This window comes from Canis lupus, chromosome 21, assembly GCF_011100685.1.
Source record: "Canis lupus familiaris isolate Mischka breed German Shepherd chromosome 21, alternate assembly UU_Cfam_GSD_1.0, whole genome shotgun sequence".
Classification (NCBI taxonomy): Eukaryota; Metazoa; Chordata; class Mammalia; order Carnivora; family Canidae; genus Canis; species Canis lupus.
Genome location: NC_049242.1, coordinates 24,482,458 through 24,494,424, shown reverse-complemented (window position 1 = coordinate 24,494,424; position 11,967 = coordinate 24,482,458). Strand labels below are relative to the sequence as shown.

At 36.4% G+C, this 11,967-nt stretch overlaps 1 protein-coding gene across 1 annotated transcript in view; it reads left to right on the top strand.

Annotated features, from left to right (window-relative positions):
• Positions 1-11,967, top strand: part of PAAF1 (proteasomal ATPase associated factor 1) — a 42,391-nt gene that overhangs the window by 2,216 nt on the left and 28,208 nt on the right. The window contains exons 2-4 of the mRNA XM_038568670.1: positions 226-266; positions 1,059-1,162; positions 5,426-5,515. Coding sequence (XP_038424598.1) covers positions 226-266; positions 1,059-1,162; positions 5,426-5,515 — 235 coding nt within the window. The remainder of the gene's footprint in view (positions 1-225; positions 267-1,058; positions 1,163-5,425; positions 5,516-11,967) is intronic.

Genomic DNA, 11,967 nt, shown 5'->3' with positions numbered 1-11,967 from the left:
ATATTCATTTAACCAATAGATATCTATGTATTAAATACTTAATCCATGACTAGTTCTTCATTAAATAAAGTTTGTCTTATAATCTGTCAGTGGATGATGAGATATTAGGCTAGATCATACTTATGTACTGTCCGGACTAAAAATTATATAATCTTTCTCCCTTGCACCAGTGGCATCCTTTTCAGCATTGAATGAACCTAATTAGTCTTTTGTCTCTCTTCATAGGAAGGATGAAGGGGAGGCCTGGCTGAGTTGTCACCCTCCAGGTAATATCCATAAGCTCAAATTGCGATGCCTTCCCTGTAGAGAAAGGGGATTTACTACCCTTAGAAGAGAGCCTCATAGTTTCTTTTGGCTCAGACTCCTTGTACAATGTTCATAGTTTTCAAATGTTCTTGAGCAGTTTATGTGTAGGATGTCTTATTTAGCCCCCATCACTGCAAAGTAGTGTTCTCCTTAAGCAAATTGTCTAGATTACTGAAAGTTAACTCTTGGCTATGTATTATGTGTATATACTGTGGAAAAATGCATATATGCATGATGATCTTCAACTTTCATTCTGGAAGAATTCTATTTCATAGTAAAACTGAGTTTGAGATCACTCTAGTAGCTTTTTTTAAGACATTCATTTATTTTAGATGGAGAGAATGAGGGCAGCAGAAGAGGGAAAGGGAGAGAAACTCAAGCAGACTCTGCACTGAGTACAGAGCATGTCTCAGGGCTCAATCTCATGACCCTGAAATCATGACCTGAGCCAAAACCAAGAGTCTGGTGCTTAACTAACTGTGCCACCCAGGCGCCCCTCTATTAACTTTCTTACAAATGCTGTGTCTTTAAATCTTTGTACCTAGTTTTTAGCTCTTGAGCATATATTCCCTCCCAAATTAGGTTCCCATGCTAGGGCTTTTTCCACTTCACCTCATTTTAACATAAGAACCTTTTTTTCTTTCGTGAACCAATTTCATACCATCTATACAGATGCCTGAATTGAGTCTTCATGGAGAACAGGATTAAATTCTTATTATTTTCTTGAGAAATGCTTCTTTTGTGCTATGTAGGGAAACCAACTTTGTATGGCAGCCTAACTTGTCAAGGAATTGGCCAGGATGGCATTCCAGAAGTTACAGCTTCAGAAGGATTTATTGTGAATGAGATAAACAAGGTAGGTTTTTATGCCTTGTAAATGACACTGAGTCCAAAACTAGGGTAGTACCTATATATTTACTTTAAATATTTATACTATTATTTATATATGTATCATCTTTATTTGTATAGTAAATAATTTTTACTGCCTTTGAATGGTAAGAGTTTTTTTTTTCTTTTGTAGCTACATATACTTTGAGATACATTTATTTATTTATTTTAAGATTTTATTTATTTATTTGAGAGAGAGGGCAAGCAGGGGGAAAGGCAAAGACAGAGGGAGAAGAAGACTCCTCCCACTGAGCAGGGAGCCTAATGTGGGACTCTATCCCAGGATCTGGGAAATGACCTCAGCCAAGGCAGATGCTTAACCGACTGAGCCGTCTGGGCCCCCTACTTTGAGATACTTTTAGTTGCGTTCTTCCCTTGTATCAGTGCTGTCTAATAAGATAAATAATGTGAGCCACATATGTAATTTAAAATTTTCTAAGAGCCACATGAAAAAGTTAAAAAGAAACAGGTGAAATTAATTTTACTAATTACTTTTTAATATAATAGATCTGAAATATTATTTCAACCTGTAATTAATATTAACAAATTATTAGTGAGATATTGCACTTTCCTATTTTCTTAATTGAGTTTTTTAGATCGTGTGTATATTTTACATTTATCACACATCTCAGTTCAGACTCCTTTTATTGAAAATACTTGATAAATGTATTTAGGTTCTATACATTTACAGTTGAGAATATAGATTCACATACCCCAGTAGTTCCAAATTTACTTAAAAAGTTTTCCAAAAACTGAGGCAAGTATCAGTTTTTAAATTAAATTTTAAATAAAATAAAAAATACAGTTCTTCATATGTACTGGCTGCATTTCAAATGCTCAATGATCTAATGTCTCCATTATCTACCATTATTGGACAGTATAGCCCCCCCGCCTTTTTTTTAGGATTTTATTTATTCATGAGAGACACACACAGAGAGAGGCAGAGACACAGGCAGAGGGAGAAGCAGGCTCCATGCAGGGATCCCGATGTGGGACTCAATCCCGGAACTCCAGGATCATGCCCTGGGCTGAAGGCAAATGCTTAACTGCTGAGCCACCCAGGCACCCCAGTGTAGCCTTTATAATGCCTTTGGCTAGGCCTTGAGGAAGACCTACATTAATAGTACTTAATAGTTTTTCTTATTGGTCTTGAGGTGAGTAGACATCCAAACTAAATATTTGCAGAACCCATAATCTGACTTTCCTTACACATTCTGCCATCAGTATGCTCTGGTGGGTGAGATGATTCCCAAAGCCTTTCTTTCTTTCTCCTTTTCTGTGTAATTAATTTTTTTTTAGTTATGAAATATTTCAGGTATACTGATGAGAATAGATGATACTGATTTTAAACATTCATTTATTGCCCTCTGCAAGGCAATAGGCTATATGTTATTTCATATATTTTGCATTTGTTTTTCATAAGCAGCTATGGTATTGTAGAAAAATGTCAGAAGATCTGAGTTCAAGTTTTAGTTAACTCTGACACTAGTAATATGATTTTGGCCAAATAACTTTGTTCTTTGAGCCTCAGTTTCCTCATCTATAAAACAGAGATGATACTCTATGTATAGGCTGATTAACAGGGAGTGAGATTGCATATGAATGAAACTGTAAAATCTTACAAAAGTGAATTATTATTATAATAATCTTGTGGGATTGACATTTTAAATTTCCATTTTGCATATAAGCAGACAGACTCAGAGAGGTCAATTAACCCCAATAATCAAAGCTAGTTAGACTGTATGCCAGAATTGAAACCAGTCCTATAAACTTCCAAATATGAACACTATCTTGCAAGCCTACATTTTCCCCAAATGTTTTGCCAGTATCCATATCCACAGCCTCAGTGCTGACCTCTTTTCTTCCTTCATACCTAGGCCCTAATACAATCCTTATCTCTTCCAAATTCATTGCTAATTTCTGCTTTGTACCTGCTGAGTAAAACAATTAGTGCTTATGGTTGCAAATGCATTTGTTTCCTAATTGCCGTGAGTCACTTTGCTATTTGATGTTGCTGCATTGTTCTATTGAACAGTAAATTATGCTTAAATACTTAATCCTGGAGGACAAAATGTGAATTTTATCTTAGAGTGGAATGCTCACACTCCTTCCACCACCCCTGCCCTGAATTTTATGTTTTGATATCTTCTACAGCTTTTCATTAAAATATTTTCATTAACAGCATGATTCTCTACTGCTGATATTGGAAGGTAGTTCAACATTTTCTCTTCTTTCATAGTTTGTTTATGGATTAAAGGTTGATTTGCTTAATTGGCAAGCAGGAGAAAACTACTGATTCTTGAAGTCTTTCACATAATTAGTCCCAAAGAAATGAAGTCTTCTGGGCAGCCTGGGTGCTCAGTGATTTAGCACCGCCTTCAGCCCAGAGCCTGATCCTGGAGACCTGGGATCGAGTTCCATGTCGGGCTCCCTGCATGGAGCCTGCTTCTCCCTCTGCCTGTGTCTCTGCCTCTCTCTCTCTCTCTCTCTTCCTCTCTCCCTCTCCCTCTCTGTGTCTCTCATGAATAAATAAATAAAATCTTAAAAAAAAAAAAAAAAGAAATGAAGTCTGAGAACAAACCCAATTTTTACAGATGCCTGAACACTAAGTTCTTGAAGTTCCTTGAATCCTTCCTTACTGGTAGGAATATTTAAGCCAGGAGAGTTTAGCTGATACTTTAGTTTTGGCTACAGGAGGCAATTCCAAATCCAGGTCAACTCTCTTGCAGCTGTATGGGCTTTGTCATATGGTGAGAAGCAAAAACTTGTTTAATGAAAAGCCTGCAGGCAGCCACATATGAATATGCTGGCTAAGAAAGTGCTATTGGTATAAACAGATAATCTTACTGTCTTTTTAAAGTAGTAGAAGACTTGTAATAAGAGCATTTTGATTTTTAGTGATGAGAATGTTATTATTTTGAAACTGTTCTTCCTAAAGAACTGAGAACCTGTGTTTGCTGTGTATAGATTAGTCTTAGAATGAGGTTTAGAAAATTTTGAAGACATTTTCACCATGCAGCAGAATTTCTAGCAACTTTGAAGTACTGCTGCAAAGATAACAGGTTAGGGGCCATTTGGTGAGTAGCTTCCCATAGGAGATAGACACGTAGGTGGTGGTGTTGGTATTCTGGCATTAGGTTAAAGGACTGTCATATTGCAGGAATTCCTGAAGGGTTTACCAGGCCTTTTATGCCTCTGTATATGCTACCTTGAGACCCCAACATACTTAATGTTGAATGGTTACAAAGGCTGCCGTGTGCAAGTCATATCACCTGAACCTAATATCTTTTTCTAGGTATGATTTCCTACTATGTCACCAGTGTTTTCTTGCTTCAGTAGCTGAAATGTTAAAATGGCTAGCAAAACACATGGGGAATTAATACAGCTGTGGGCAATGAGCAGTCAGTTTAAGTCCTAGGTAGGAGTTATCACTGCAAGCCTGACCAGGGACTGCTCATGTGTAAGTGTACCATGATTTACCTAATTTACCAATTTCCTCTGGTAACTATAGATGTTAGTAGTCTAACATTTTTTTTCTAAAAATTCCTACAGGCATTAAGTTTACTTTTAGACTGGTCTTTTAGGTCCTAGACTTGAAGTCTGGTGCTGTTTCCTCCTATCTTTTAATGCTGTTCCTTGCCCCACTGCTAGTTGAAAGTATTGATATTAGATTTTCTTTTAAAAACTAATGCTCTATGGGGATCCCTGGGTGGCTCAGCGGTTTAGCACCTGCCTTTGGCCCAGGGCGTGATCCTGGAGTCCCAGGATCAAGTCCCGCGTCAGGCTCCCAGCATGGAGCCTGCTTCTCCCTCCTCCTGCGTCTCTGCCTCTCTCTCTCTCTCTCTATGTCTATCATAAATAAATAAATCTTTAAAAAAATAAAAACTAATGCTCTAAATAAATAAAAATTAATACTCTCATATTTGTCATTTGTATCTTACTGTTAGTTTGTCTTCTATGAGAGTTTACTTATTATAAAAGGATAATGGCAGCTAAGCAATACTAAATTACGTTGCAGCCCTCTGCAGTAAAAGGGCTGCTGATTAATCTATATTGGAGTGATAGTGTCGTGAGCTGGTGGAGGATTAGAGAGGGTACATTTAAAAAATGGGAATTTCCTATCATCCTAATATTTTCTTTAAGAACCTTTCATTCCATTGCAGTAACTTTACTGATGAATTTCATCTTATCCTCTCTATTTTTTTTTTTTTTTTTTATCCTCTCTGTTTAGAAAAGCATTCATATTTCTTGTCCAAAGGAAAATGCATCCTCGAAGTTTTTGGCACCGTACACTACTTTTTCCAGAATTCATGCAAAGAGTGTGAGTATTTTGATAAAATGAGCAGAGAATATAATAGCATGTTAGTTTTTCATTTTATCTGCTTGAGAGCTATAAACATATTCATAATTAATAGTATTTCATTTACTGTGTATTGTTAAGGTACCATAGAAGTGTGATATGTTTGGCCAAACTGGTATTTGGGCCCACATAGAATATGTATACAAATCGACTCACTGGTAATCTTAGAGAATGGAATGGTCTGAAGTTTACTTATTTATGTTTTAGCAGAGCTGCATAATGGCTTTTGGAGAGTGATAGCAGCTGTGTTTGTATAATTCGTCACTGCTCATTTTTTCTGTCTCATTGCCTACGGGACAGGGACATTTTCTCAAAATTCCAAGTACAGCATATTGAGGAATAATTTTCAGAGGTCTTTGTGATAATGCCCTTTCGACTACCATGATCTTTTTGGAAACATAAATGGGAAATATGTGGATAAACTGATAATATTAAAGGCTTCCATTTCTTATTGTATGGTATATTTTACAAAGTAGCTATTTTTATCCTTAGTACAAAACAGCTGTAGATTTAGTGATGAAAATTTAGGAAATACAAAAAGGTGGAAAATCACTCATATTTTACAACCTAAAGATAACTATTGTGAACTTTTGTTACAAAGTCTATATTAATAATAATTATAGTAGTAATAGCTAACATTTATTGATTGTCTATTATGTGTCTGCACCATGCTAAGCTTTTTTTTTTCATGCTAAGCTTTCTATTTCAGTTAATTCTCTGTCTTTTTCTTTAAATATTTTACCAAAATAGGCTTTTATAGTACATGCTGTTTTATAACTTGCTTTTTATTCCTTAATAATATATTATTTACATCATTTTATATCATCTTTCTACATATTCCTTTAAGAGCTGCATAGTATTCCACTGTATCATTTTATGACAATTCATTTTTCCAGTCTTATATTACTTGGACTTTCAGATATTTTTCAGGTATTCCTGATTTCATATTTTGATAATATAGCTAACCCTTTACTCAGAAAGATAGGAAGAAATTAGAATACATTTATAAAATAGAGTTGCTGAGTCCAGGGAATGCAAATTTTAAGTCTTTTGGTATATTCTCACTGACTTTGACTTAACTAATTTATTGAAGTAACTTGCTCTGCATTTTCTGTGTAAAATGTACTGACTGATCTCACAGCACATTTACAGCTTATAAGCTCTTCTCTGAGATCTGTATACTGCTGACAATACTGGTTAAGTCAACTGATCACCAAGAATAAGTTATAGTATCAGTTACATTGTTTTTGAAATTATGTTAATTAAATATGGTAAACCAATGTAGTATGAATATGAAAAGGAAGAGTGATTATATCTTTGAAAACTAAATTGAGGAACACCTGAGTGGCTCAGCAATTAAGTGTCTGCCTTCAGCTCAGGACGTGATCCTGGGGTCCAGGGATCAAGTCCCACGTTGGGCTCCCTTCGAGGAGCCTGCTTTTCTGTCTGCCCATGTCTCTGCCTCTTTCTCTGTGTCTCTCATTAATAAATTAAAAAAAAAAAAAAAACTACATTGATTGCTTTGTAAAGACTTGATAAAGAAGAGGTTTTTAAAAAACTGTTAAAATAGGGGCACCTGGGTGGGTCAGTCTGTTGAGCATCTGGCTCTTGATTTCAGCTCAGATCACGATCTCAGCATCTTGGGATCGAGCCCAGCATCAGGCTCCTGGCTCAATGCGGAGTCTGTTTGAGATTCTCTCTCATCTTCTCCCTCTGCCCCTTCCTCTCCTCATGCTCTCTCTAAAATACATACATTTCTAAAAAACTGCCATAATAGTATATGTGGACAAAATAAATGCAAGATGTTAGGGAAAAGATTTTTCTTCTTAAATCCTAGGTGAATTTTTACTCTTAGATTGCTTTATAAATGTGACTAAAGATTTACCTTGCTTTAAAGAAATCAAGTTATGAATTATGCCTTTCGGTTAGTAGTTTATTACAGAAAGTCAAGGTGAAACTTCCTTGCAGAGATCAATAGACTAATGAAAAGATTAGTGAATTTTATGTACATTTATATATTTGAGTTAAAATATGGATATATATATATTATTTTTTATTATTTGCTACTTTAACTGAATTTTTTTTTAATTTTATTAATTTATTCATGAGAGCTACAGAGAGAGGCAGAGACATAGGCAGAGGGAGAAGCAGGCTCCATGCAGGGAGCCTGATGTGTGACTCTAACCTGGGTCTCCAGGATCACGCCCTAGGCTGAAGGCGGCACTAAACCACTGAGCCCCCCAGCTTCCCTTTAACTGAATTTTTTGATTGATTGACCTACAAGTGGGCCCTGTCCATTGACTAAAAAGGCTTTTTTTACTCTTTAGCTTTTCTACCAATCTGACTTGACATTCTTTATCAATACTGAGTATTCAATGTTTTTTTCTTAAGTTTTATCAGTTTGAGAGATCGTATTTCATTGTTATTTCAATTTGTGTTCCTTTGATTAATCACGGATGACCACTTTTTCATATATTTACTGGCCACTCTTTGTGTCATTTGCTCATTTTTCTAAGTGAATTTTTTTCTTTATTGGTAAGAGCTCTCATATTAAAGGTATTGACCCTTTGCCATATATTTTGCAGATAGTTTCTTCTTGCTTATTGTTTATTATTGTTTGTTTGTATCTTGACATACAGATATTTAATATATGTAGATAATAAAACCCATCAATCTGTTCCTTTATGGTAACTATTTATGGCATCTTGCTTAGGGTAGCCCGTGATTTCATATATAGTCACTCTTTTTTTTTTTTTTAAGATTTTATTTGTTTATTCATGAGAGATACACAGAGAGAGGCAGAGAGAATAGGCAGAGGGAGAAGCAGGCTCCTTGCGGGGAGCTGATGCAGAACTCGGTCCCAGGACCCCGGGATCACAACTTGAGCCAAAGGTAGATGCTCAACCACTGAGCCAAGCAAGTAAGTGTCCCCCCCCCCCCCGTTTTTTAAGAGAGGGAGAGAGGTAGGGGAGGGGCAAAGGGAGAGAGAGAATCCTAAGCAGGCTCAATATCCAGCACGAAGAAGCCCAGTGTGGGGCTCGATCTAACAACCCTGAGATCATGACCTGAGCTGAAATCAAGAGTCAGACACTTAACCAACTGAGCTACTCAGTTGCCCTTATATATATATATATTCACTTTTAATTGCACAGCATAATGAGTAAGAGCATAGACTCTAGAGATACTCATTGGATTTGACTCCTTGAATTTGAATTTTGGTTCTGCCATTTACTGTGACCTTAGGCTGGGTGCTTAATCTCTATGTTACAGATTTTTTTATTTGTAAAATAAAAGATAATAGAACAGATCAGTTTTGCAACCATGCACTATTGATATTTTGAGCTGGGTAATTCTTTATTGTGGGGGGCTGTTCCCCAATTGTGACAACTAAAAATGTTTCCAGACATGACCCAATGTAATGAGCTAATTTGTCCCTGGTTGACAACCACTGCAATATAAGAACGTAGTACTGAAGACCAGGGAGGAAGTGATAAACTTGTTGGCATAGTTGGAAAAACCTTTGGAGAAATAGGTCATTTTTTTTTCTTTTCTCCAGCTTATTTTATTGTAAGAATATAGTATATAATACATATAACATACAACATATCTCATAGGATTGTTACAGGGATTGAAACAGAATTTGGTCTGAAACATAATAAGCATGATATAAGTATTAAAATAATAAGTATTAAATAAAATTATAGTATTTTCTTTGAATTTTTATGTTTTTTTATTTTTTATTTTTATTTTTTATTTTTTATTTTTTTTTAATTTATTTTTCTCTCTTTTTTTTGTGAAGAAATTCTTTTTTTTTTTTAATTTTTATTTATTTATGATAGTCACACACACAGAGAGAGAGAGAGATAGGCAGAGACATAGGCAGAGGGAGAAGCAGGCTCCATGCACCGGGAGCCCGACGTGGGATTCGATCCCAGGTCTCCAGGATCGCGCCCTGGGCCAAAGGCTGGCGCTAAACTGCTGCGCCACCCAGGGATCCCTGTTTTTTTTAATATATATTTCAAACTTTATTTTTGTTATTTGCTTTAAAGTAGGGATCTAATAGGGCACCTTGGTGGCCTTAAGTGGTTGCCTTTGGCTCTGGTCATGATTTCAGGGTCCTGGGATCAAGCCTCGCTTTCGGCTTCCTGCTCAGTGGAGAGTTTGCTTCTCCCTCTCCTCCTTACCCCACTGTGTTCTCTCTCTCTCTCTCTCTCTTTCTCTGTAACTCTCAAATAAGTAAAATCTTAAAAAAAAGTAGGGATCAAACTTAATTCTTTTTGAAATGACTAGCATATCAAGGCACTGTAAAGTAATCCATCCTTTATCTCACTCACTTGAATTGTCATATTTATCCAATATTTAGGATTATCCCATTGATCTGTTTTTTTTTGTTTTTGTTTTTGTTTTTTTTTTTGTTTTTTTTTTGCTGTAACTAAGAAATAGATCCTTACACTCTGACCTAGGTTTGCATCCTGGCCCCGTTGTGTCACCATGGGATATTACTTAATCACTTCTTAAACCTCAGAAAGAAAAATAGAAATAATACCTTTCTTACAGATCTTTGAGGGTATTATATGAGGGTAGTGTCTGTTACACATCTGGTACATAATAGCTATTTAATAAATGTTAGTTTCTTTTCCTCTTTAATAAATATTTGGAGAAAGGAGATACCTGGTATGACCTAAAATCTACTCTTCAGTGTTCTGTCACTTTGGAAGAACTGGATTATTCAGATTCAATTACTTTTTAGATCTAGGAATTAGGACTGCAAAGATATGTAAAACAGGTAAGGTGACAATATCCCTGTCCCCTCCAGGGACCATATTATGTTAACTGAGGGGATATAATAGAACAGTTCAAAGTTTCTCAACCATGCACTATTGACATTTTGAGCTGGGTAATTCTTTATTGTGGGGGGATGTTCCCCAATTGTGACAACTAAAAATGTTTCCAGACATGACCCAGTGTAATGAGCTAATTTGTCCCTGATTGACAACCACTGCAATATAAGAACATAGTGCTGTAGACTAGGGAGGAAGTGATAAACTTGTTGGCATAGTTGGGAAAACCTTTTGAGAAATAGGTCATTTTTTTTCTTTTCTCCAGCTTATTTTATTGTAAGAATATAGTATATAATACATATAACATTCAACATTTTAAAATTAAATTTACTTTTTTTTTAAAGTAACATCGAGCTTGAACTCACACCCCTGAGATCAAGAGTCACAAGCTCTACCAATGGGGCCAGCCAGGTGCCCCCAAATTTACTTGTTTTGAGAATAGTTGAGAGAAGTAGGTCATTTTTAAGAATTATTAATTGTGCCCTTTTAAAAAAATTTTGGAGAGTCTTTTTTTTTTTTTTTTTTTTTTAAGATTTTATTTATTTGGGATGTCTGGGTGGCTCAGCGGTTGAGCCACTGCGTTTGGCTCAGGTCGTGATCCCTGAGTCCCGGGATCGAGTCCCACATCAGGCTCCCTGTGTGGAGCCTGCTTCTCCCTCTGCCTTTGTCTTGCCTCTGTGTGTGTGTGTGTGTGTGTGTGTGTGTGTGTGTGTCTCATGAATGAATGAATATTTACTTATTTATTTTTAATAAATAAATATTTTAAAATATTTATTTATTTATTTATTTATTTATTTATTTATTTATTTATTTATGTATTCATGAGAGACCGAGGGAGAAGCAGGCTCCCCCTGGGGAGCCTGCTGCAGAACTTGATCCCAGGACCCTGGGATCACAACCTGAGCCAAAGGCAGACACTCAACCACTGAGCCACCCAGGCGCCCAATTGTGCCCCTTTTCTATTTCTTATTCTCCTTTCCTCTTTTTTAGTTCATTATTAGGCAATTTATCTATTTATTAATCTCCTACCATAATCCAGGTACTCTGGGCACTAGGACTCCAGCAATGAATAAAACTGTGGTGTAGTGCCTACCCTTTTGGGGTATGGGACCAAACAGTATTTGCTAATGACTTGAATATGAGATGTGAGAGAAAATGAGGAGTTGGGATGATTCCAAAAATTTCCAAAGAAGTGGATAAATTGTGGTGCCATTTACTAATTAAAGTCAACTAGTTGTATTGGTGTGAAGCAAGGGGAAATGAGAGTTTTGTTTTGAACATGTTAAGTTTGCTGTAACCACTATAGAGCCAAAGGTAGATGCCTAACTGGCATCTGATAGCACCAGAAAAATTGAACTATGTTGCTTTATGGATTAAATCTATTTCAGAGTTGGGGATCCCTGGGTGGCTTAGCCGTTTGGTGCCTGCCTTTGGCCCAGGGCATGATCCTGGAGACCTAGGATCCAGTCCCACGTTGGGCATGGAGCATGCTTCTCTCTTTGTGTCTCTGCCTCTCTCTCTCTCTCTCTCTCTCTCTCTGTGTGTGTGTGTGTGTGTGTGTCTCTCATGAAT